We start from the raw sequence: 27576 nt of genomic DNA, 5'->3' as shown, positions 1-27576 counted from the left end.
TGCTGCCACCAGGGGGAGCTCCAGGCTCCGGCTGCAGCTGCCAGCCCTCTTCAAAAGCCAGCCCCGCTAGCTGCTGCTTAGCCAGCCACTTCCCTGGCCAGGAGCAGCATTCACAGAGCAGGGACAGGGCAGGACAGGCCAAGCTCCTGGCAGCATGTGCTGTCATGGCTGCAGACCCCACTGCCCCTTCCCCTCCTCCTGAAGGCAAACCTCTACTGCTGCCCATCGCACAGCGCCTGGGGGTGCAGGGATCTTGGAGGAGTAGAACGAGGAGCTGCCGGCACCCACACCTTCCCTGCAGGGGTCTTCTCTGGGGAAGTGCCCCAGGGCCAGGCCCCTCCCCCCATGCCACCACTGGACCTTGAGCATGCCCCAGCTGTGCACGTGCAAGAGCTGTTTGTGTGTACTGAGGGGTGCCCAACCCATTATGCCCAGCTACTGATGATGGCCATGGTACCCCTGGTGAATTTGTGCACCTGGCATGGGACCTTGAGCTACAATGGTGTAGGGGGCAACTCCAAGCTGGCCTGCAACCTCTGCCACTGCCTAGAGGGCTACCTGTGGCTGTGCTACATGTCCCAGCTCCCTGGTGGGCCTGCATAGCTGGCAAAGCAGACAGTGGCCTGGGCTCCCCAAGCTGCTGGTGGAGAGTACAGCTGGGGAGCTCAGTGGGACAGCCAGCTGCAGGCTTCAGGGGCCCTCCCCCAGTGATTTGTCACTGAGGGTGCCAGGCCAAGGTGGGGGCTCAGGCATGCCACCCATGCTACTGTACACAGCACAGTTGCGGCCTGGGTCCCAGAGTGTGAGGATGTCCATCAGTTGTTGCATAAATGGCATGCACTTACAGGCACTCCCCAACTGACAGTTATGGTTGGTGATGGCAACCAACTGTGCCTGGAAGACCTTGACCTTTATGTGGCACTGCTGTGCCAACCAGTTGTGCCTGTGCTCCTGCATCCAGATTGACAGCCCCTCATAGATGCGGGCATTGGAGTGCCCACTCTGCTTGAGCTGGCGCTGCACCTCTGCCTCGCCCCACAGTTCCACGAGGTTGCCAGTCTCCTCCTGCGACCAGCTGGGGCTCCGAGTGGCAGGCATGGATGAGGATGTCACCATAGGGGCTTCTGCACCAGCTCTCAGGCCTCTGTCCATCGGTCCTTGCAGTGCCAGGCCTGCACAGCTACCTGCAATGGCCAGTGCAGGGGCCTGGCATGGGACCAACAGCCGTGCAGCTGAAGCAATGCTCTGCAGCACCTGCAGCCTCAGGGCAGGTTGCTGGGGGCGGGCTGTGGGCAGCTGGAGCTGGCCCTGGCACCCAGAAGCTGCCTGCAGTTGGGGCTGAGGGCTGGCAGGCCTGGCTGGAGCCAGCAGCAGTCTGCAGGCCTGGACAGTGCAAGTCTGCCAGCTGTGCAGCACTGGGGTGCCAGGCAGCAGGGCCAGAGTGCAAGCAGGCTGGGGCAGCTGGCCTGTGGCCTGCCCAGGGGGACACAGGGGCCTGGTGTGCCCTCATGTTCCCTGCTGGTGTTCCCCAGGCTCAAAATGCCTGCAGGCTTTTAAAGGCCTGAGGCAGAGGCTGCCACAGAGGCAACCCAGCCCTGGGGCAGGAGAAGCTCCCAGCCTGAAGCCCTGGGGCTAACCTCAGGCCACCCCCAGCCCCCGGTGGCTGGGCAGATCTGGGAGAAAATTTGCTTCTGGGTTGCATCTACATGTGCGTTACTGCATAGTAACTAATCTTGAATAACTAATTGCAAATGCAGGTATCAAATTTACTCGCAATTAGGGTTTTTTACTATTCAGGATGCATGTGCACATGTAGACACATGTGCTTACTGCACAGTAAACTATGCTACTGTGCAGTTAAGCATCTCATGCCCAGTGTGAACTGCTCCCAGTTTCAGAAGCCAATCTGCTTGCCTCAAGTTGAGCCTTCAGGCAGTCTTCAAAGAACTGCATGAAGGATTTGCATAGTTTCATTTGCCAGAGATGAACTCGCCAGAGAGGAACTTCTTTGGTAAGTGGTTCTGGCTAGCAGCATAGAGATCTTTTACACAAAGACTGCAAGGGCTGTATCAAGACTGAAGGAAAGTGAATAATATCCATCTTAAATAGCTACACAGATCACAGAAAGCATATAAAACTGCAGGGTTTCAACTGGTATCAAAACTATGTCATCTCTGAACAATATTGTTGCAGGGATTTGTTTTCAGAATTTCTTCAGATAAAGTTGTTCTGATGGGGATCTGGCCCTTCCTGACCTTTCTGTTAAGACAACTTCAGAGTACATTTTCTTGTTCCTCTTCCCTCTTTGGAATTGCACAGTGTCTTCCAGATGTCTCTATCAGTGTCTAACATTTTTTTTCTCAACTCAGAATTGGGGAGGGGGGGTGGAGAATGGGAAAAGAGGGGTGAAATCAGTTTTGCAGGATTCAGTACTTTTAAGATAACACCAAAATGCAGTTTTCAGTTACTATTTTCCAGTTTGGTATGAATGAGATTCTGCTACCTAAGGACAGCCCAGAGGATTGCTCTGACCTAGTATTGGAAATACTTCAGTAAAAGGAAGAGAAACATGTGCCTCAACTATGTCTGGATGATCCATCTCAACCTTGACAAGGGTCAAGAAGAGCACAATATGAACATAGCAAATCCAAGAATCTTAAAAGGAAGACTATTATCAACACCTTGATTGTTAAGGAGAGAAGACGACTTGTGGTCTGCAATGTCTTCTCTTTGTAGTCCCTGACCTTTAAAAGGAAAGGCAATTAATCTGAGCTTTGAAGTGACATCTCCAAACTAGGTCTCAAATTGAAAGAGCTTGCCTAGAGATTAGGTTACATTGCTAATTTCAAGAAACAAGAGAGATTTTCATAAAGGTGTTTCACAGAAAGTTTTCTGCCACCCCCACTTCCCTTCCAAAGCCAATAAAACAGTCCCTGTAACTTCATTTGTGGGATCCATGGTGGCATAATACTTTGGTAAATTGTTTACCTATCACTACATTCAATACCATGTTCATCTGAGGTGGTGAGGTTTTATGTTGTGTTAAGGCAACAGCTACCCTGTATTATGTTTTTTTGGATATACTGTTATCTTTTCCATTTCCAAGAATGTCCACTTTACCATAATTCATTTCAATTCTCTTTTACGGCAAATGTGTGCTGTGTATTTTGCAGAAGAAACAGAAGCATAAGTCCTGGCCCAAATAATTTACAGCCTAATTTGAGAAATGACATGGTTAAATGAAACATAGAAAAGGATAACTTCTCATCTCAAAAAAGTCTTTGTACAGACTCATAAATGGACAGCTCAGTACAGGGAAGAGGTCACCACTGCACCAATTTTTACTGTGACTATTTTGCATCTGTTCAGCAGTAGGCAATGCTATTCTCCTAGCTAAATGCTTACTCAGGTAATTATTTTATCTGCATCAAAGAATGTGTCCCTGGAGGACTGTTCAAGCAGCACTAGAGAATCTATTGCCCCTCCTTCCTTTCTATTTTGAGGTCCTGAGAAACTAGAATGTAGTCTGACATTTCTGTACTGCTGAAGGCAAAAAAAGGCTCAAATAAAGAGGTAAACAAATCTGACTATATCATTTTCATTAGGAACATGATTGTGTTTCAGGAAATGTTTGCTTAGCTACCCTTGATACATCACAGATCAGAGATTGGCAGCCTGATCAGTTTTAGTGACAGAAATTAAAATTTTGATGCTGGATAATTAAGTGCCAAATTAGTTAGCTAGCTCAGAACAAGTCAGCATGAACACCACCTTTTCTTTTTTGTTCTCCCTTTCCTTTACCTTATTTCCTCTTCTATCCATTCCTCTTACCCCCAATCCCCCTTCCATCATGTTCCTTGGTAACTCCCCTTCTCTCTCTCAATGTATGTTCCCCTCCCCATTTCATTTTGTTACTCCTCTTGACATATACTGTACATAATACCAGAGAACCAAATACAAAAAATTTGCATTGAAATTGCACCTATGAGACTCTCCTGCCTTGACAGTCCACTCGCTGCTGTGGTACCTCTTCACCCTTGTCTTCCACTCTTACTTACGTATATAATGGAAAAGCAAACACCAAAGTAGAACTGAAATGGACTCAGTGTCACTTTGCAACTCTGCTCTTGTTTCTCTTTGTTTTGTTAAATATAGGGTAGGGAATAAAGGGAGGAAAAGGGTAGTAGATTTCTTTTGTACTGCTCTGTAGCTGCTTCTTTCAGGGTCTTGAGCAAGTAGGGAAAGACTGGGAGTTCAATTTATCATAAAACTGTTTCAGTCCTGCAAGATACCTTGTATAAATCCCATTTCAGTTAATCTTGAGATAGAGAAGCAAAAAAAATGCCAATAGGCCAATACATTGTGAAATACATCACAGTGGTTTAAACAAAAATACCATCAAAAAACAAACAAACCTATTCCCAAGCCCTCTTGCCCCATCTCCCCTTCACAGATATGTTCCCATGTTGTATGGATGAGAGGTCTCAGGCAGGCACAAGGGCCTCTCTTTACAGATAAACTTATAGCTTGAGTATGAGTACATGAGTGAGGGCACAGAGACATGAGCACGAATGATTTAGGAAGAAAAAGGTGGGAATCTAGAAAAAAAATCCATATGAGACTTCCATTCTGTAACTCTTGCTCCTCTAGGAAACAAAGCTGCTGTGAAGATATAGGACTCCGAAATGCATAAGCAAGCCCCAAAAGAATGTGTTCTGCACAGCCCAAACTCTTGCCACAAGCAGGCTATAGAAAAGAGAGATGAAGAACATGCAAAGGAAGCAGGTTTCATATGATATTTGAATGAAAAGAGGCATGGAAAGACTTTAAAAGGCAGGGAAAATAGGTTTGAGAAGAAAATTAGTTGATGGACCAAGCAGCAAACAAAGGAAGTTAGTTGTTGCACTGAGAACAGTCTGGAGAGGAGCAAGATTGGTTTGGGAGAGAGACCAGAGAGAAAGGAAATTACAGTAGTTAGAACAGAAAAGTTTTCACTCACAGAGTTGTTGCTGGTTCCTGACAGCCAGAAGAGAAAGCTACCTGGAAGTCGCATCAGTTTCACACTGCTGCTCCTTTCCTACCTGGGGCACTGGAGGATGCAAGATGCATCCTCCAGTGCCCCAGGTAGGAAAGATACACAATTGTCTGATACATACGCCAAGTTAAACCAGCGATGGTCCTTGTTTATCTCTAACATTAGATCTGCACTCAAGCTGAAGGATGCATATAGACTAAAAAGAAGCCTTTACTCATTTGCTTCTGTCTGTTAGATACAAACCAAGATCACCAATTTGCCAATGCTCTGAGGAAGCGAGAAGCCTCCACATGAAATAAAAATCTCTTTCATAATCAGGACAAATAATCTCACTACTGGGGAAGAAGAATTTTATATGGGCACTCCTTCTAACTTTTCTATTCTGAGCTCATGCTGAACAAGAGATACAGTGCTAGGAACACAAAAGAAAGCAGACACACTGGCATATAGGTCAGAACAGAGTCAAACAAAAGCAACCAGGAGCTAGCACAACTTAAGTGGTGTCAAAATTCCGCACATGAGTCTCTAGTAGGCAGAATTATTGGTTTGGTTTGGGTTTTGTTTGTTTTGGTTTTCAGTGAATCTCAAACATTATTCCAAAAGATTTTTAAGTAGATCTGCAAGGAAACCGCTCGTTACCTCCCATTTCTACAGTGAGGTACATCAGGAAACAAGCTCACAAAAGTTGTGGAACACCAATATTACTGTCCACTCTATAAAAATACAAAGAGCACAAAGTCCCCTGTAGGAATTAAGAATGTCACCTCTGAAAATAATATTTGATTAAACAAACTGGGTGCAACTACATACGTGCTTTACCGTACAGCAGACTAATTAGTTCTGCAGGAAAGCATCACCATTGACACGGGTGCCAATATTAGGGCACCATGCATGAATTAACTCCAGTTTAATTAGTAAACTAATTAACTCCCTGACAGTACTACCTTACTGTGGAGTACATAACTGCACTGAAATGCATGTGTGGATGGTGACAAGGGCTGACTTGGACATGTGGGTGCTGAAGTGCAGGGGGGCTACCTGCTGCCTATCCACATAGCTCCAGTCTCAGAATCCTTGTGCCCCAGCCAGCCTCTCCACTGCCTGCTGCCACCACTCGGAGCCCAAGGCTAACCAACACTCCCCCCCCATCCCTCCCCGTGCACCCTGCTGCTCTGCCCTGGCTCAAAGTGCTGCTATTCTGGGTGCATGTGTAGATGCTACACCCAGGAGCAGTCTGGCTCAAAGTGCTCCAGAGTTTGAGTTGCATTAATTGCATGTAGATGCACCCACATTTAACTAAAGAAAAAAAAAAAAAAGACCAATTTTTACAAAAATTGTCTCATCACAACATAGGACAGAAAGAAAAGACCTAGATTCTAAGCCAGTTTCTGCCACTGACTTAGGGCATGAGTTTAGATGAATCAGTGGCTCATTTTTTGTGGCTCATTTTTTGCCATTTGTATTAACCTCAAACAAGTGTTGTAGGCCTTAAATCAATCAGTTTTTGCAATGCACTTTGAGATTGTCATATGGAAGATACCTTGGACCAGATAAAAAGGTGATGTAATTCAGACCAATCCGACTGGGCATGTCCACATGTGCAGGCACGTGCGCGTGCAGCAGCTCAAACAGAAGTGGCACAAATCTGAGCCAGGGCTTTTTGCCTCAGCACACGTGCCTGGACATGCACTTTGGTGTGGGGCAAATTGTGCCACTTGCGTCAAAATAACCCTGCTTAACTCCTCCCAGACCTGCAGCCAGGGGGAGCTAGAGGCTGAGGCCAGCACCTATGCTGGCCCCAGCAGTACAAAAACCTGCCCTGTGCCAGCCTCAGTGGTATAAAAAGCTGCCCTGGCAAGTAGTTCAGGACTATTCACTCTCAGGAGCTTCTGGGAGGCACATGGGTCTACCCACGACACACGCAACCTGCAGTCTGGTCCAGGAGGTGAAATTTGGCTTACCTCCCTACGCCTTTGTCTTTGTTGACCAGGTCCTGCACAGTGTCAGTCCCCGCCCCCTCCTCCCATGTCCTCTAGGCCACTGGAGTTTGTCGTGGGGCCGGCACCTTGCCCAGCCTCGTGGCGCTCCCTGCTCCACCACCTAAGCCAGCTGGAGGACACCAGACTGGTCTGCTTTTCCAGCATCCATCACTGCCACCTCTACATGCTCGTGTGCCGCACGATCTACCATGCCGCCCTCACGTCCCTCCCAGACACCAAGTGGAGGGACCTGCTCAGCGAGGGCATGGCTGGGGCACCCTGGTGGCTGAGTCTGTATTCCATCCTCATCCCACGAGCCACTGGGGACCTCAGCTGGGGACTCCTCCATGGAGCCGTTGCCATGGGCATGTATGTGGCGAGCTTCACAGACAGAGACCCACATCTTCTCCTGACCCTTCTTCAGGCAGAGTGAGACCCTGGTGCACATGACCCTCGAGTGTGCCAGGCTGCAGCCCCTCCACCTCCAGAACCTCTTCCTGAGGTTCTGGTTGAATTTCATAGTTGGAAGGGTCAGAAGGGACCTGAGCAGATGACCAAGTCCAACCCTCTGCCATGGGTAGGAAAGAATGCTGGGGTCAAATGACCTCAGCTAGGTGATTATCTAGCCTCCTTTTGAAGACCCCCAGGGTAGGAGCAAGCACCACTTCCCTTGGAAGTTGGTCCCAGATCCTAGCCGCTCTGACTGTGAAGTAGTGCCTTCTAATGTCTAGCCTGACCCTCAGTCAACTTATGGCCATTATTCCTTAGTACTCCCAGTAGTGCTCGGGGGAACAGGGACTCTCTCATAGCCTGCTGGTCCCCCTTGGCCAGTTTGTAGACCACCATCAGATCCCCTCTCAGCCTTCTCTTGTGGAGGCTGAACAGGTTCAGGTCCCATAGCCTCCACTTGTAGGGCCTGCCTTGCTGCCCCCTGATCATGCGAGTGGCTCTTCTCTGGACCCTCTCAATACTGTCCACATCCCTCCTGAAGTGCAGCACCCAGAACTCCTGAGGCACCTTTGTGTTTTTGGTTCCCCCATCCATGGCCCCATCAAGTCCTGGGACCTCCTGGTCAGCCTCCTCCTGGCCCTGGCCAAATGGGCTCTGTATTTGACCAGGAAGGAGGCTCTGGCCAGGAAGGTGCCCAGAGACTGCAGGGCTGCTTTCTTCTCACTTGTCCGTGCATGTTTCCAGGCAGAGCACCAGCGAGTGGTGTCCACTGGCTTGTTGGATGCCTTTGAGGACTGGCGGGTGTGGTCTGGTGCCCTTCTCCAGAGCACTTACTTTCATGTTTTGACCCTTTGACCCCCATGTCATTCCTATCTGTTATTTTTTTCCTTAGTTGTCCCACAAAATCAGTTGCTCCATTCATCCATTAGCCACCATATAGTGGGGGCTACTAGTTTACTGGGTGGGCCTTAGAGCCCACGGCAATTCTGAATGGACAAATAGACAGAAGCTTCTGGGGTCTGTGCATGTTTGCAGGAAGAGCACCAATGGGCAGTGTCTACCGGCTCCTTGGATGCCTTTGAGGACTGGTGGGTGTAGCCTGGGGGGCTCTGCTTAGTGTCCATGTCTGGAGCCCTTTCTTCACATTTTGACCCTTTAACCCTCACGTCACTCCTATCCTGCTTTTTCCTTAGTTGTCCCAAAATAAATAAATAAGTTACATCTTTCACCCTTTGGCCCCACACAGGGGGGGGCTATTAGTTAGATGGGTGGGCCTTAAGGCCCATGTTAACTGGAAGATACAAATAGACAGAAGCTTCTGGCGCCTGGCCAATTGGTATCTGGGGGCACTACCCCTTGTGTCAGCTAGACTGCTGAAGCAGCCCTGAGAGGTCTCTGCACCCTCTACCCACTGCAGCAGTCTGGTAGTAGGGGCTGCTGCCTGGCTGTGACCTGCTGCCACCTGTGACAGCATTTGATCCCAAGGCTTAATACCTGCCAGACCCAGCTGAGGACTGCATGGCTATTAAAGGCATCTGCACCTCTGGGCCAGTTGCCAGTGGGCTGTGGCTTCACAGTTGGCCTTTGTGCACCACTGCCTGGCCACCTGGGCAGCTATCACCCAGAAGATGTTCTCAGTGTGGTGGCCTGCTCTGAACTGTCAAAGCATGCCCTCCTGGCCCCAAGTAGCCAGGAGTTCAGCCACCTACAGCTGGGTCCTGGCTGCCAGCTCTGAGCAGTCTCCTCTGCCTGGGTCCTGCCACTTGCTTCACTAGCAGAAATTCTGGTGTTCCCCATTTAAAAACTGCAAAATCCCCGATTAAAAAAAAATCCCAGTCACTCTTTAAGATACCCCCAAATCCCTGTTCTTCCACAAATCCCTGTTCTTCTACAATTAAAACAAAATACTGCTAGATAGATATAGATAGAGAGAGATCAAATCAGTTGGGCAATGTTTTATTGATATATTTACAATTTTAAAGCAATTTGGAAGCCGACCAGTGCCTCTATCATTACAACAAAATACATTCTAAATATCTGTACAGTTTGGCATTTACTTTTGGCTTTTTTGTCATAGAAAAATCAACAGATGCCCTTACCCCCTTCGCTCACTAGGATGTGAATCACTGAGCACCACCGAGATGCCAGTGTCCTGCCTCTGCCCTTCACTCTCAAACCACAGCCTGCTCTCCACCCCAGGTGCTTCACTCCTGACCCACAGGACCAGGTATGTGGGTGCAAGGTTTATGGCTGGATTGTCAGGGGTGTGGGGGGGTGTGGGGGGACATATAGGGAGGCTGCTGAGGAGGGGTGGATCACAGCTCCCCTCACCCCCCCATTCACAGACTGCTCCCCCCACAGGGGCCACAGCTTCCCCCAACAGGGCCCACAGCCCCCCACTCGCTCCTCCACCTGGTCCCAGCTCTCCACTTGCCCTGCTGTCCAGTCCCAGCTCCCACCCGGCCCCAGCATCTCTGCACTCACTGTTGGGGCCACTCAGGGTCTCATGGCACAGCCTTCCCACAGGGATCGGCCCTGGCTGCCTGGGACCCGAGCTGCTACTGCCACGTCACAGGGCTGCAGCTTGGCTCAGCAAGGCACTGTGCAGCGTCATGCATGGTCAGGCAGCTCGGGGTTGCTGTGGCTGTCACTCAGGGCTCAGTACTGCTCAGCCCGAGTGGCCCAGAGCTGCCTGACAGCACGTGGTGCTGTGCAGTTCGTTGCTGTGCCGGGCTGCACCCCCACAATGTGGCAGCAGCAGTGCAGATGCCAGGCAGCCGGGGACAATCCCATCTGCCCTCTGCTGTACTGGAGGGCTGTGCCATGAGGCCCTGAGTGGCCCCAACAGCCACTGCTGCAGCCAGTAAGTGCAGGGAGGTTGGGGCTGGGTGGGGGCTGGGGGAGCCATCAGGTAGCTGGGGCCAGGTGGGGAAGTGATTGGGGAGTGTGGGAATGATCGGGGGGGGGGGGAGGGGGAGGGGTTTGAGACGCTGCAAGAGGCACATGCGGCATGAACAGTGTGAGCCCCCGGTGGCTGGGGGGGGACGGCAGCAGTGGGAATGTGGTGGCAGCAGCAAGCGGGGGGAGCTCCTGCAGACACCGCCGGTGTTTTTGGCAGTGGTGGGGAGGGGGTGGCGAGTGCTGACCAACCACCTGCAGCTGCCACTGGCAGCGCTGGTGGTGGCCAGTGGGGATCGCAGACCACCTGCAGATGCCACCGGTGTCGACAGCGGGGTGGCGAGTGGCAACCACCCACAGGTGCTGCTGACAGTGTCGGTGGTGTACCACCACGCTTAGGGGGTGCACGTGCACCTGCATGCACCCCCTATGCATCGCCCCTGACAGGCAGGTTCATGTGGACGTGCCCACTGAAATCAATAGATATATGTGGATTTAAACAAGCTGATGATATGATGTATACAAGAGCTAGATTTTTATTATATGTAGACTCTAGGGTTAAATATAGACAGTCAAAAAGCCTGAGGCTGAATCAATTAAATCTTTGTAGGTTAGTCTAAGCCACATAGATTGAACTGATAATCAAGCGAACAGACATTCACTTTGATTCTGGAAATTCAGCCAGAAGGCAGGGGGTACTAGAACATGCCTCCATGCTTGGCTGGAGCACACAGCTTGGGCCAAGACTAGCCCACCCACTCTGTGAGGGGCTGGGTTTGTAGGGAAGGTGCAAAACATCCTGGGATGTTGTGGGGACTGAGTTAACTTGAACCTGGCGGGATTTGGGACAGAAGTTCAATAAACCAATTTAACCTAAATCAGTTAAGCTTGATACTACATCCATACAGGTTTAACTTAAACTGGTTTTGGCCATTATGAACGCAGTTTATGTGCACTGAGCTTCTGTTGTGTTACAGATTTGAACCAGTTTCAGATCACTTATATCGGTTTGCATGTAATGTCTGTCCCTAGCCTAGTTGACAAGGACTTTCTTTGAGATTGAACTTACTTATTAGCAGAAAGCAAACATAGCCTTGCACTGAGGCATTTTGAAGTGTAGAGTGCTAGCACTAATTTACTCTGTTGTAACATACTGTAGGAGACAGCTCCTTACAGGTATAGTCACGCTTATCAAAAACTCAGCTGATAATTTGGAGCTACTGTTATAGGTACAGCATGATCCACATATGCACAAAATTCCCAATATTTTTCACAATTTCATCTTCGAGAAAAATATCCCATTCCATCCAGAAGTCTATTAGAAGGCATATGGATAAAAACGACTAAGCTATGTAGGATATTTTGGTGGAACGCAGGTACAACAGAGAAAAAAAAATGTTATTTTGTTTATTTTGACAAACAAGGAGACATTATTTTTTGTACTTATACATAAGTTTTATATGTACATACCTTAGCCATGAGTGTTGTTCCAAAGCCACCTTGGTAGTTATTAGCAGAAGGTACTCCTTCCATTACTCCTGGAACAGGATTGTAAGTGTCACTTGACCAGCAACGACCTGAGCTCATATTTAGGATTTTGGCCAGCAGTTTTGGGTCAAGCCCTAACCTGTCAAAGGTCAAGGAAGAGAAGTGTTAATGTCAAAATGCACAAGATATGGGTGACTTGTTTTATATGTTAGGACCACACCATCATTTCTCTCCCTTTATTATAAGTCATGAAAAATGATAGAGTATTGATATTGGGGGTTAGGATGACCTACCTTAAATTAAAGAGCATCTATCTACCATTTAAGCAATAAGCTTTCAGCTCATGCTTTCTGCACTAGGCAAAGACCCTTCCACCTAGCATTTCTGAAAATGAAGGCAAAATAAAAGATCCTCTGAGAATACCACTTCTCTTGTACATCAATTGCTAAAAGGACAGATGGTATTGGTACAACTGATCTTCATATGCCTTCCCTCAAAATGATATTCTTTAAGAATTTACCAACGACATCAAAACAAGGTTTTAGTAGATAAATAGTCATTACATTACGGAAGTATCTATGCTACTGAATGGATGGGTATGTATGTATATGAAACCAATATAAAGCATGCAACAAATGATACTGAAAAATATAAATGCTATTAAAAATGTAAACGCTATGTTGTTCACATCTGCATCTTCTTTTAAATCTTCATTATACATTCTTGCTTATGAAGCAAGTCTGTATGGAATGTGACATATACTCTCTATCTATTCACAGACATGCATTATAGTTCTGGGTCAACTGCTGATAAGGTTACTGATCCTGATAAAACAAAGCTTGTCCAAGCAGAAACATCATTTGTTCTATCACTGAGCTGATGGCACAAGCTAGTGTTCAACATGGACTTTAAAGAAATGCACTCACGACATTACTTTAAATACAGTAAGTTTTTAATCCTGTTACAATTTTATGTTTTTATTAAAATTGAGTTGCAAATATAGTTTTATGTGAACTGCATTTATATCAGTGATGGGTGCCAATAGTTTTGAGAGATTTTACTACTTTTCCATTTTTTCCCCCTTTTTGGAGAATGAAAAGAGAAGAGACAATTCTCTCTTAATACTAATGCAAACAGAGCATTTTTTAGAAAAGATTTCACAACTTACTGTAGTCACACACTTCCTGCTGGGGGGGGGGGGGGGAAAGAGGGGGGAGGAGGGAAGATCAGCTAAATGCAAAACATGATTCATATCATAATTCCAAGTCAATTTCAGCTTCATAGCAAGAGAAACTTCCTTCTCTTCGTACCAGTTCTTATCTTTTCTGTGACAATAACCGATAACCAAGGCTTATGAAATAATGCTAGGAATTTCTGGTTGCAGATGAAATATTTAAATATGATATTAAAGCTCATTATAAATGGAATACTGGCTACTTTAATAAGCAATATTTATTTCATCAGTAATTCTTTGTATGTAAAACAGCACTTAATATGGTGGATCCTAAAGTCCAGATACTGCTTTCTTGGCTATCTGGCTGCAAATATTTATTTTCTATTTTTCCCAATAAAAAACACTTTTTCTAAGATGCCTTTTAGAATTACCACTGTCAGTTCTATATTTATGGCCTAATGCAAACATTTCAGTGAAGTCAACAAAAAGCCTCCTGCCGCCTTAGAATCTAGGCTGTATTGCCCTACCCAATCTTTTCCTTTCCCTTCTTTATGATTCTGATTCTTTCAATTATTTTAAGGTTGTTGTTTTTTGGGGTTTTTTTTAAAAGAAGAGGGCTCCCTGCCACCACTTCATTTTAATCTTCTGCTATAGGGCATCCAAGGCCTTAAAAGAAGTACTTTGTGAATAGAATTACTGTGACTGCTTCACTAAAACAGTCTGTACACTGGAGTACCAACTAAAAACAACGTTTGGAACATGTTACTCCTGATCTTTCACACACAGGGATTGCACTCTCATCCAAACAGAGCACTTAAGTACATGTGGGGGTGGGTGTATACATGTGCGCACACTACACAGGATAATGCTTTCAGCAGTAAAGCACCTCCTCATATCACAACTAGTAGCACCCAGTAAATCCTAACTATAGCTTTTAGTGGAGTTTATGCTGTACAACCAGGGGCTGGCAAAAGGGAGAGCAGAGTATTACAAAATACATAGAATCCTAGCCCTGAAAATGAATATTGTCCCAAAAGCATTCCAATCAGTTCTGTGAACAAAAATCAGTTTGAAAATAGATGTACTGTATACACTTAATATATTTTCAGCATTAAGTATAAAAGGAAAATGTAAAAATAAATTTTGCTCAGCATGGGAGAAAAAAAGACCGTGTCAGTTTAAATCTCTGCTTTTCAAACTTCAATGCTCTTACCCACCATTCTCTTCAGGAGACCTGAGCTACTTTTTTTCTCTTTCAGCAAGTGTATCATTAAAAAGAGCAAGTTAGAAGTGTTTTGCATTTCATCTTTCTGAGAATTCATCTACTGGTGCATATATAACTGACAGTTAAAATTAGACATGTATTAAAATCAGTTACTGAAGAAGTCCTCTGTCTTCCACTGTGCCCAAAGCTTGTAATGGTCTGAAACCAGCTAGAATATACAGTAATTGTCATTCAGCGAGAGTCTATCCTAGAAAGTCATGCTTCAGTGGAGAAGACTGAGTTTCCATTTGAAATCAACAAATTAATCCAAGACAGGTATCTGAAAGGGCAAGTTTAATAGGAAGCAGCTACTGGGCTCTCAACCATGATAAAATGTTATTGCTGTTTCCCTGTAAATTGGCTGGGAACATATGATATTTTCTGCATAAGAGCTCCATTGCTGTTCAAGAGATATACTGCTCAAGCTATCAAAATGATGACAGTCTGTCAGTCCCCATAATAACTTGCCACTGGATGTGGTAAGAGTATGGGTACGCGTGTGTGCATTTACAATTGCCAAAATGTTCTTCCGTATAAACAGAGAAAGAAGCCAGTCTCTTAACATTATTTATAACGTAACAGAGAAACAATATCTGTGTCAAATTAATGCTTCTTCAACAAAAATCCTAAAAACCTGCAATAGATAAAAAGATCTGGATAAAATAAGAACAAATCAAAACCACTGTTCAAAACTACAACCCATTCTTTTAAGGTTCAAAATAATTATTTACTTTAATATTTTCACAAACTCCCCCCCAGTTTCAGTCAAGAGCAGAAAGAAAAAAAAAGGTGACATTCCATGAGAAAGGTAATTCATATGCTACTGCCTAAATAAGGCCAAGGAATGAACTTGAGAGATTTTCAGGCTGAAATGCCCTGGATGAGGCATATGGGAACTTTCAAATCATTATTCAGAAGAACCTTTTGAGACTCGCTCATCACCAATAGAAATGCATTTTTCATTGCGGATTTCATCATCCGAGTGCCTGGAGAGGACTATTAAGAATCTCACAGAGCTTGATCGTGCATTTAGATATAGCCCCCATGTTGAGGGTAGCAGAGTCACACAACTGCAGAAGACACTCTACAAGGAATTCTGTCATGACACCCCTTCCAAAACTTCCCAGGATACGGTGTACGCCCACTGCTGCAGCCTTCTTGGCAGAAATATAAAGAAGCTAAACATACAAACTGTATTACGATACTGTACTATTTTTATGGAAGTTAGTTACTACTGAGGAATTGTGAGTGCTACTTGTACTGTATTATGAATATTTCTACCATTTTTTTTCAAATTGAGTACATAGCCCAAAATGAAAACAGCAGCAGACAGTTATTTTAGTGATTATAGAGACAACTACAAAAAATATCTGTATAGAAAAATGAAAGAGCTGCTGCACTGCTTGAAAAAGCTGCAATGGCACTATAGCTCATTAACATAACCAAAAAGAAGGTGTTTACAGATTCTATTAAGCTTAAGTAAACTGCCCGTTTGTTTTTGCAATACACTATGTTGCATGCAGACAGCTTGTCTATTTATGTAGTATGCATGAACACATACCAGCAACAGTTTCATAAAATTAAAGAGGAGTCTACATTCATGTGGGAAGGATGTTTAAATAGCTGGACAATCTAAGGTTGCTAGATCTCCATTTACACAAGTTTATGATAATGATCTGGCTTATTTCTCAACTGAATATTTTGAATGGAAAACTACAGATTTGATGTCGCAAAGTGCCGAGTACCTTTTTCATGGAATCAGGTTCCAAACTTTTCCCTTTATTATATACAGTCCTTAGTTTTGACATTTTTTTTTAATTTAAAAATGTCCTTATTTATAAGTAATGAACATTCCAGCTATCTAGACATAAAGATAGAAATAAAAAAAAAAAAAATAGAAGGCCACTTCCATCTCCCTCTTTCTCTTTTAAGTTTAAAAATAATCTTGATTAGGTTTTAGGATGTTTGTGTTAGTGGCCAATTTCTCTTTTATTACTGGAATTGTATCCATGTCTATCAAAAATATAGATGCAACAATCTTTTTTTGTTCAAAGAAACATAAATTCTTAGCAGCTATAAAGTTATTAAAACTTCCAGCAAACTTTCAGGCCATTAACAAACTTATATCACCTTGATAAATCAGGTTACATTTTTTAATTGGTCTATCCTAGCCCTTACAATAACTGGTTGGGTTTATCTACTAAAACTTGCAAGTTTTACTGTGTTTGAGCATTTCTGTGAGCAACTGAGTTAGAATACATGATAACGACTACAATTTAATGGCCAGATTAAAGTTGGACAAATTATATTTGATATCATGTCAATTAAATGCACTTAAGCCTAGAGACAAGTAGTTAGTCATGTTAGTCTGAAGTCAGGGCACAGTGGCAATTTAAAGACCAACTCATTCAGAAAGGCATACACTCTGCTAGGCAATAGCCTACTTAGTCAGATGCTATAAAACTCGGCTGTAAAAGTAAGCAAATTATTTTGGATGACAATAGCATCATATTTAGTACCATCATATTTGAACTAGATGTCAAACTGGGTTAACGCATGCAAAAATTTCACCTGTGGAATTATATATAAGTAGATAGGTACTCTCTTACAAGCTTGACCCAAAGCCCATTAAAATACAGTGGAAAGAGTCCCATTTACTTCAAAGGGTTTTGGATTAGGATCTATATAACAAAACCCAATATGGTTTAGTATGAGGTGCAGTTTCTCCTAAAAGAATACTCAGAATAGGAATAATCAGAGGCTGCCAATCAGGAATGAGCTGCATGACCAGTGCTGTGGGGCAAGAAATCTGGCACTCAAATGCTATGAAAACATCAAGTTTTATATAAATCCAAACACAACCAAAATGCTCCAAAGAACAAAAATAAGATGGAATTTGAAAATCTAGACACAAGCTACAGTGGTTACAGACACCAATTAGTTTTGCCTGGGATTTCGGTGCCAGGCATTTAAAAAAAAAAATCACCCCTAGAAATATGGAGAAAAGTATAATGAGAAATCAGTTGCACATGACTTTATTAAGTGAACGTTAACTAAAAACTGACTATGATACAAGCTTTACACCATAGTGAATTACAATACTTGCATACAACCGTACTGCTTTTATAATAGCTTGATGCAGATACGCTTCACTATCTTACAGACGCTCAATTTTAAAATGTAAATGGTACAGGATATTGATAAACCAATTAGCACTGATGCAAAGCAAATTCCTCTTTTATCTCAATTACAACATGACAACTTAATAGGTCAAGATAGTCTAACATCTGAGACAAGGGCAATTCAATAAAACAACCACATCTTGATATGGTAATTAAGAGGAAATGTGAATCCATTACCCTGCCTTGTGAGTGTGCACATGCATGTGTATACTTGCTTCTCAATTTAAATAATCTAATGCCCTGTTACAGTTTTTAAATTTTTTGTCAACCTCAGAGTAGCACATTCTTTGAAGTGACACATTGACAACATCTGCAGTTTTTGATGCAGTCATAAGAGTGTGTCTATAGAGATAAATAAAAACTATGTATTTATAAATTTCTCTCAGAAGCAAGGACTTCATCATAGATAAATCTGCAAACTGTATTATGCAAGCTTGAGAAAGAAAAAGTATTGCTAAATTTAATTAAAAGTTGGCTTACATGCAAGTGAATATGAAATAAAATTTAGGAAGTGTTAAATACACACACACACACAATCCAAATCGCTTAAAAATGGAAGGAAAATTGCTGCTTAAGTAAATTGTTTCAATGTTACTGTTTACAACTTAGATACATCATCTATTGTAGACAAATCAGTCCTCTTACAACAGGAAACTGTTTAAGCAAAGTAATAGAATCTACATTGGATTTTTCACAAGGAAGTATTGTGGTGAGCATGACAAACTACAGCAGTTAAGTTTGACAGGAGGGTAAATTGTCTTTTTATGATTGCATCCTAATTTCTATTGAGATACTGTATACACAAATGCTAGCAGTTTCTTTTTAGAATTTGTTTTGAACAATATTTAACATAGGCAAATAAAGCCAAATGGAGCTATGTGGAAACATAACATTGAGAGAGACTATATTAGCTTTTGCTTCAAGTGAAACTACCTCCATGTTATCTCAGTACATCTACATATAGTGAGCATATCCTGTATTGCATCGTAATAGAGGAAACTGACGTATAAAATACAGTACAAGTTTAGAGGGAAAATATAATATTTTATAGCCACTGCAAAGAACATTCCTGTTCTCATGAGTCCTACTTTTGGTTAAATAAACAAGCCCTGTTACATTCTAATAACAGAACACTTCTAAATTTTTTTTCTGCCAGAATCTCATCTATGCCATCTGATCGTTATTCTCTCACTATAGAAAAGTCCACCAGCACAGAACATAGACACTGCTATTATAAAAAACCAAAAAACCAAACAAAACCTAACAAACCTGATTCCAAGATTCATAGCTTCAGCAGTTCCAATCATACCGATAGCTAAGAGCATGTTGTTGCAGATCTTGGCTGCCTGAAAATAAATGAAATAAGCAATGAGCTCAATTTTCATGTAGGTATCTTGTAGGAATTTTCTTCACCCAACTCCAGTAGAGTTGTGACTGAAGATATTCAGACAGCCTTTCCCTAAAGGTAACACCAGAAGAGTACTCTAGCATTAAGGCAATGGAGGCTGACCTATGGCTTCTTCACCCACTGGGAAACTTTTTTTTTTTGTTGGCCCAGTAACTCAATTTGTAATGCTTCAAATGTAGTGGTTACTTTCAGATGACACCATAAATCTGCTACTATGATACAAATAAAAAAAAAAAATTTTAAAAAAAAGTGTTGGCTGAAATTCTTAACAAGCCAAACTGATAAAATAGTTTACTTGCTTTAGTTTAGATGTGTAATTTAATGTATTTTATTCTGGTAAAAGAATCAGCAAACAAACAAAAAGATTCAGAAATGATAATGGCTTTAACTGTGGATTCTGGAACCAAATAACTTATTGTGAGGTATATTACTGGGAATGGGATTAGAATGGAAAAACAACATAAGGAAAAGGCCAGACTGACTGTATAACAAATACTTTGCAAGCATTACCTGTCCAGTTCCAACCTCTCCACAATAGACCACATTGGAACCCATGCATGTCAGCAACTCTTTGGCAGCATCAAACTCTTGTTCCACTCCACCAACCATGAAAGTAAGGTTTCCAGCTCGAGCGGCTCCAACTCCTAAATCAAGACAACATAAGATGCAGCACTTTTAAGGAAAATAACTTATTTATGTAGGCCCTGATCAGGTACAGCCTGCACGTACTTACTGTCTGTTGCATGCGTGAACATATCAAATTCATTTAATGGAGAAAGAAGGTTGAATAAAGTTCTTATTCAACCTTATATTGAATAAGAACATAAGAGTGCTTATATCTTTACAGGATCAAGAATTTGAATTCCTGAATGTATACTGATGAAACATATGCAAACCCAACTCTAAATTCATCTAAAAGGATTGGGGAGCTTTATTTTTTAAATACTTAAATGCTGAGAAAGAAAATAAGGTCATAAATAATATTATGTGACATTCAGAATTTGAATTTTGCATCATTTTTATTTGATTAAAATAATGACCATTTGATGGAATGTTGCATACCTCCAAATATCTCTATGGAAAGCATCTAAAGAAATGGCTATTTTAGCATTTAAAAACCTTATCAGTATCTTACTGCTATGAAGTTTTTGTTACTCAAAAATGAAACTGCTTTTTATAAGAACTATTAGTACCTTAAGCACACCTTCTAAAATGGTTTGTTTTCAACCATGCTTAAAAATCCAAACACAGAGAAGCCAAAATAAAAGCTTGCTCTCCAGTTCATCAGCAGAGCTTCACTTCATTACAAATATGTCGCATGCTGCTAATCTCAAAAACAGAAGTTCCTTTCCCCCTCTATTTGGGGAAATTGAGGCCAATATTTCTATACATAATTTACAACAAAAAGAGAACCTCAAAACTTTTTAACAGACTGAGAAAAAAATTCTTAACATCCCTAACATTTACAGTTTCCTTTCTGTAAATATGTCCTATTTTTAATACCCAGAGACAGCATTATAGATCTAGAACCACTAAATGGAAAAAAATAATCAAGATTTATCCTATGATACTTAGCATCAAGATTAAATGCTCTGTTCTAGAAAAGAATTCTAATGGCACTTTGAATTACATCCTTAGTCACCACATCTACCTTCCCACCAACTTATTTTAATGGATGAAACTGCTAGGTGAATTTGGCCCAATGATACCACTTGGAAAACGAGATTAATACCTTATCTTTCCTACTTATTTAGTAATACATCTACAAAGCTAGGCACCATAAATTTCTGTGTTATGCATCAAACCTTGGCCTATTAGGACAGTCAGCTGCAAGTAATGGCCTACTTTTGAATTTAATGTATTCAACCAGTTCCAGTGCTTTTCCAAAAAGGCCAAATGAGACTATTCATTTTTCTTCCACACTGCAAATTACTTTGTTCTGCAGTACAACTCTCTCCCTCAGTTAAGGTTGGTACTATGATTAACCAATTAGCTAGGATGATAGCTATTATCAAATGATTATACTGAAGTGGTACCCTGAGATCTAAGTGGGATCAGGCGTCATTGTGCTAGATGTTGTACAATCACATGCAACAATGCAGTTCAAATATTAAACAAATGAGCATAACCTTTGGAGAAAAACCCCAAAACCTGACAAAGCAATCAATTAAGTTAATTTATTAAAATTATACTCCATTTAAATTGGAAGCTCTGTTTGCATTTTCCCCACTAAATGAAAATTTCATAAAAGGTAATCAAACTACTATCAACACAGTAGTTTGGATCATCCAACCATATGTCCAAATCACTGTAGTAACATAAAGGTGTTCATGGTCTAATAGCAGTATATTAACTGAACAAAAACAACCATAATAATAATTCAAACAAATTAAATAAATGACTTTCCCCCTGCAAGTGCTGAGGATGCCCAGACAAGGAAGCTGGTATCTTTACACAATATAGTTGTCAGGGTTCAGCATCACAGGTTGGACTACCTTTGTTATGTGGAGCCTACCTCTGCAGAAACTACCAACATCAGCACCAGAGAATTTGGAGTAGAGGCTGCCAGATTTTTATTTAAAAATAAAACATTGCAAAATTTTTCAAGGCATGCACTCCACATTCCTCCACTGCAAAGAATTTTCCAACAGAGGTGAGAGGTTAGGGACACAATACAAGCTGTCCAAGTGCAGTGCTAGAGTCACTCCTCAGCCTTGGAAGAAGGATTCCTCTCTGATTTCTTTCTCCAGGTAACTTCTTATGCCCAACCCTGAAACCTAGGATAGGCACAGAAACTTAGATTTGGACCCCAAACAAACCAGACCATTGTCAGCTCTTTGACCACTGATTTTTCATGCTCAATGACTGCACAGATCACTACATTAATAAAAATGCAGTATTTTTAATTCCGTTCGCCAATGTTTTTATTCAAACCACATAACAGCCTTTACCACTAATCCTGTGATCTGACCTGCAACAAATTAAGTAGACAATTTAAGTCAAAGCTTACAAACAAAATCCAGTACTATCCATCATAGGTCAATAGCCTTGTATCTAGATTACAGACTGCTAAATAGCTTCAGAGACTCATTTATTAGAGCAAAATTAATGCTGACAATAGTTTTCAGCTGGTTAATCTTTTGACAGCTGTACTCTCTCACTTGTTCAAACACTTACATTTCAAGTAAAAAAAATAAATTAGTTAAGCAAAAAGAAAAGAAAAGAAAAGAGCAATTTGTTGTGCAATGTAGAAGTCTTCGAAACATTTCTACTTTAAAACAACCCCCCCCCCCCACTCAAAGCTAAAAAAAAAACCCATTTCCATCATGGTGGATTTTTCCATCAAAATTTCCTACCAATTCTCAGCTGGTGGAAACAAAAAGTAAGCCAACATACATCTAGTGCTGACAATTAAAAAAAAAAAAAAAGTGAGGAAATGCAGCCAATCTAACCTTGAAAAAGAATTTCAGCTGCAAACACAAGATAGAAGGTTGCATCCAGCAAGTAGGACCACTCATTTGACTTCAATATTTTGGAATACAGTAGATCACCACCACTATAGCCTAAGATGGAGCTGTCAAAAGCTCACACTACATGAGTAAAGGAAAAAGGAGGAGGAACAATGGCATGAGTCACCATTTTATTTTCTGTCTACTGAGGTGCATCTTATGCCTGTTAAAGTAGTATTTATGTATCCCTATTAGATAGAAAATTTCAGGTGCATCTTCAGGATTATTCTGCTCCTGCAGAGACCTGCAAACTTCTTCTCTTCTATTTATAAAATTACGGGAGTGGCCTCTGAGACAGTATTTGTTATTAGCACGGGTTCGTGCTTGTGTCCCCTGTAGGAAGAAAAGATTTAAGTTCCAGTCCCACAACAGTTTTGTCTAGCATGGTGCCTTATGACCCTGTGAACCCTTAATGAAGTCTTGCTAGCAGACTGCAAAATACAAATCAGTGGCCACCAAGCTAGTACAGCATCCCACCCTGTTTGTATATTACTGTACAGCCATAGGACAGTTTGTGTGACCAGACCCTGGAATAGACTCCCAGCAGGCATGGTGCAGACACAAAAGGAGACCGGACACATGCCTTGCAGGGGTTATTTGACCCCAGCAGTCTTTCCTACCCAGAGCAGAGGGGCTAGACCCAATGATCACATGAGGTCCTTTCCAGCTCCAAACTTCTGTGAATCTGTGACTGGAAGAGTGGGAACAGAGCTAGAGCAATGAAAATACCATATTTACTTGAGCAGAAGACAAGGTTTCTTTCCCCAATCACCACTGGGGAAAAAAAATCTTGTTTTACATTCACATACAAAAGAAACCCCATTAAATACACAGTCTATCATTAAACTACTGCCAAAAGCAGCATGTGCTCAGTAATGGAAGGCAACCAGGAAGTTGACTAAATGAAGCCAATGCTGAGCATGACTATAAAACGCATGGCCCATATTGGACAAATACAGGCCTCCAGGCCTGGGGCTTGTACATAGGATGTCTGCCTGGTTTTGGAAAGTATCTAAATCCCCAGACTGATAGGTCTGAGAAGGAGAATACTTGCCTGGTAGTAGAGCCACAAAGACTTATACAGTTGTACTCTGCTTAGTCAAATTTTGAAACTTTACTGTTGGGCTATGCCTAATTGAATTTGGAACTGATTTGCCCTTGAAAACCAGATTAAAATAATATTATATAATTATACAATATAAAATCTTGTGTGCAATATATAGATATAGGATATAATAGATAGATAGATAGATAGATAGATAGATAGATAGATAGATAGATAGATAGATAGATAGATAGATAGATAGATCCTACCACAAGGCTAGTTTAGGGAAGCCATCTGAAGAATTGGTAGTGCCCATTGTGCACAGTCCCCCTCAGCACTGACTTTTCAAAGTCATGTTGAGCCACTAAATTGAATACAATTCAGCTTTCTCTTCACTCCCACAGCTGAGCTGCACCTTTCTCTCTCATTTCCAATGACTCCTGTTTCTTTAACAGCCTTAAATGTCTAGCAGACATCAGATGGAGCCCCTAGCAGTTCACCCAGAATCACTGTTGTCCCCTCAGACTGTCACCTATGATTGATGTAGCCCTGCCCCCCTTGAGGTGGAGCCAGACCAGTTTGCCTTGCACCTCATCTGCATATATGTGGGGGCTAATTAGCATATGGATCCTTTGTTGGGAGGGGAGGGCGATCTGGACTACACAAGTACTGAGCACTGCTGAACTGCAGGGTCACCATGGCTTGAAACACTGTTGACTCAGTAGGGGCTCAGAGCAATGACCTATGTGATAACTCAAGAGTAGAACCTCCCAACTTCATGGCAGCTCCTTAAGTCTTGCTGGTTCCCCCGTACACCCTCCCTTGCTGATTGGTAGAGGGACCTGGTCATGAACGCCACGTGCCCCTGGCGGCTGAGGGGGCACAGTGAGCTTTGGCAGGCAGCAGCAGTGCAGTCAGCAACATGAGCATGGCGGTGGCAAGTGTGGAGCTGCTGCAGGCAGCTACAGTGCTGATGGCAGTGGGGGGGGGTGGTGAGTGCCAACCAGTGGTTGATGACTACCCGCAGATGCTGCCAGCAGTGGCCAGTGGCAATTGCAGACGCTGCCAGCAGTGTCAGCAGCGGGGGGGGCAGGGACAGTGAGCACTGACTTCCTGCAGTGACCGACACTACTGGCAGCACCTTTTTGTAAGGGTGCACTGCCATACTCAGGGGGTGCACATGCACCCGCTACGCATCGCCAATGGGCCCCGTCACTCGCTCCTGATTGGCATGGAGGTGGAAATTGCAGTTTTAAATATGGAGCTATTTTTACCTCCTGGCTAGTCAGCTGCAAGCATCAAGGCCACTGGGGTTCCTCAGCCAATCAGCAACTTGGGGGGGTGGGGGGGACAGACATGCAGCAGAACTTGCAAGATTAAAAGGAGCTGCCGTGAATTTGGCAAGTCCCTAATCATGGGCCTTTTGGCTTACAACTAATATCATGCATAGTTTGTACTGTATATAAAGTAGGTAAAGCGCTGCTTAATAGTGTTTATAGAGTACCCATGCAAAAACTTGCAGCAATTAAAAAAGAAAAAAAAAAAAGGTAAAATGTATCACTTCTAGATAAACTAAGTCTATGTGTACCTGTAGTAATTTGCCTGTGTATTAATTACTATAGGTATGTTTATTTTAATGTTAGTGTTTTCAAACTTGTCTCTTACTTCCATGTGCTCAGGAAGAGCAGGATCTAACAGGAAGGAGTGGAGGAAGGGACTGCAGGGGAAAGACATTGGAGAGGCAAGAGTAAGGGGGCTACATGACCTCCCAGATTTAAATTTTCCCTGCTGTACCAGTGGAAGGGAGTCAAATTCAAGGTAAACCTCCAATAATTATGTATACCTAGAAAGTTATAACAATTTATATATTTTCCATATATAGAATCTAATTATTGGGGGGGGGTCATCTTATATTTGAGTAAATATACTGTGTGTATCAATATATTGTGTACATGTGTACACACACACACACACACACACACACACACACACACAGTTGCTATATAACAACAAAAATTATTTAACAAATTCAGACAATTCAATGCTATTGAAAGATGCTGGCCCAGGTGAATTTTTAGAAGAATGGATTGGCTTTTTATCCTAGGTGGTTCTGCCCTTCTCAAACAGGAAAAAGACTAGAGCTGAAATTCTCTATTTGTAGACAAGAAGAGGTACAAATAATATTACACGTTAAGATGCTATGTATAGCCATCTATTGAAATAGCCCCTGAGATTAGAATTACTACAGTCTCTTTGATTCTCTCTGTGAGCTGTATGAGGGGCATGGTGCCAGCCTGCTGTCCGGATCAGGCGACAGACTGGCCCCCCATTCCAGGTCCAGCCACAGTGTATGTTGCTTGCAGTGCTCATGCCAGCTCCAGCCCCAAGCACTGCATGCAGCATGTGCCAGCTTTGGCCCTGCATGTAGCACACGGCATGTGCACCAGTGCAAGAAAACACACTACATGTTATGTGCAGGACTGGTCTGGGGGCACACACGGCATGGGGTGCCCACACCATACTGACCCAGCATACTGCATCTGACCTGGAGGACCAGTTTATCAGCCCAATATGGACCAGCCTCACACCCAGTGTGTAGAACCAGATGGATATGGGCACCACAGGCTCCAGCCCTGACTTTTTCCCCCTGTATCTGGCATGGGTAGCTGGTCTGTGGGCTCAAACTGGGCTGGCCCCAGATCTAGCATTCAGGGTCAGTCCAGCATGGGTACTGCATGCAGTGAACACCATAGACTGCCCCTGCACTGTATACAGCCCACAGCACTCAGGGCCAGGGTCAATGCATGTGGGACATAAGGCTGTCAAAAACACACAGGCAGCACTGCAGCTGGATGATAGGGCTTTATGGGCCAGATTTTTGATGCCCCTGCTCTATAGGGATTGTTAGTAGTATAATCAACAATGTGAAATCTGGTAACATGGACACATCTACAAAAACCTGGACACCAATTCACTGAGGATATAGAGCCTTCAGATCATCATGGCAATTAGTCATTACTAACCTGGGACAGATTTGATCCACTGATCTAGAAGGAAAAGACTTTCTAGCTCCTTATTAATCTGCTGCCATAGCCACCTACCTTCTTCCAAACTCATATAGATTGGTTTATTAAAATTCTTACAGCATTTGAAACCCTAAAGAATCCTGGCGTGTGTATGTGAGCTCCTGGCAGTGTACTTTTTCCAGTTCTAATGCAAGACTTTTGCCATCAGGCTGGCAGTCATACTTGTATTTTGATTATAGCCAGTTTGTTTATTATTAAGAATATGAATTGATAATGACCACATTCAAATTTACATGCCCTTAGTTCCAAAGATCACTTACCATTCTCCAAATTAGAAAATATATATGTTACATTTAAAAAATACATATAATTTAGGACAATATTCCAAGTGTATGCATAACAATATAAGAGCCACAGTTAGCTGTTGAAAGAGCCCCCAGAGCTTTCTGTTGCATCTATGTTTATGCACACGTTAAGATAACTAAGACTGTGCTGGGCAGTCATAAAATTGTTTATCAAGGATTTACATTTGTTGTTAATTTGAAAAGGAAAAGTAAAAATAGCTTATCCATGAGCCTTAGATTGCATTGGAGACTTCAATACCAACCTTTAATCTGTCTTTCAAATCTTGAGATGTTTAGGCAGAATGTCTATTTTTATTGTTCTTTTAAACATATAGTGCATTGAACAAGGTAGTTTAAAAAAAAATCATCATCTGAAACCGATTTAAAAACAAAACAAAAAATGTTTAGACATTTAATCCTTTGCTATTCTACAATGTCATATCTTATAGCACAAGAACTTAAGTTTTGGCCTATTATGCCTTGGGAAGTACAAAAGAACACTAGCTCCTTATTCTGATATTTTTGCAAAATTGCAGTTTAAGGGATTATAGTCACCTAAAACAAGTAACTTCTTGTCATCTGTTTGCTCCCTTTCGTATAGGCTGAACTTGAGAGCTGTGGCCGTATGTTTGCTTTAAGGGCTATGTGATTCTTATTAAATTCTTGCCAGCTCACACAAAATACTTTGTCTTTTGCAGTGCACAAGTTAAACCGCAGACACTAAGATACAAGGGGGAGGGAGGGTAGGGGGAAATCTATAAAGGTTGCCACTCT

The 27576-nt window shown here is 42.7% G+C and overlaps 1 protein-coding gene across 3 annotated transcripts in view; it reads right to left on the bottom strand.

The window, feature by feature from the left end:
* Positions 1-27576, bottom strand: part of HIBADH (3-hydroxyisobutyrate dehydrogenase) — a 129551-nt gene that overhangs the window by 12705 nt on the left and 89270 nt on the right. For all 3 annotated transcript variants that reach the window (XR_009462604.1, XM_059728892.1, XM_006272854.4), the window contains exons 5-7: positions 19389-19522; positions 18740-18816; positions 11833-11989 (exon numbers count right to left, since the gene is read on the bottom strand). Coding sequence is in view for 2 of the 3 variants with exons in the window: in XM_059728892.1 (XP_059584875.1) it covers positions 11833-11989; positions 18740-18816; positions 19389-19522 (368 nt within the window). In the remaining variant the exon portion in view is untranslated. The remainder of the gene's footprint in view (positions 1-11832; positions 11990-18739; positions 18817-19388; positions 19523-27576) is intronic.

Source organism: Alligator mississippiensis, chromosome 5 (genome assembly GCF_030867095.1).
Source record: "Alligator mississippiensis isolate rAllMis1 chromosome 5, rAllMis1, whole genome shotgun sequence".
NCBI classification, from domain to species: Eukaryota; Metazoa; Chordata; order Crocodylia; family Alligatoridae; genus Alligator; species Alligator mississippiensis.
The sequence above is the reverse complement of the archived record's forward strand: the minus strand, read 5'-3'. Positions and strand labels throughout refer to the sequence as shown.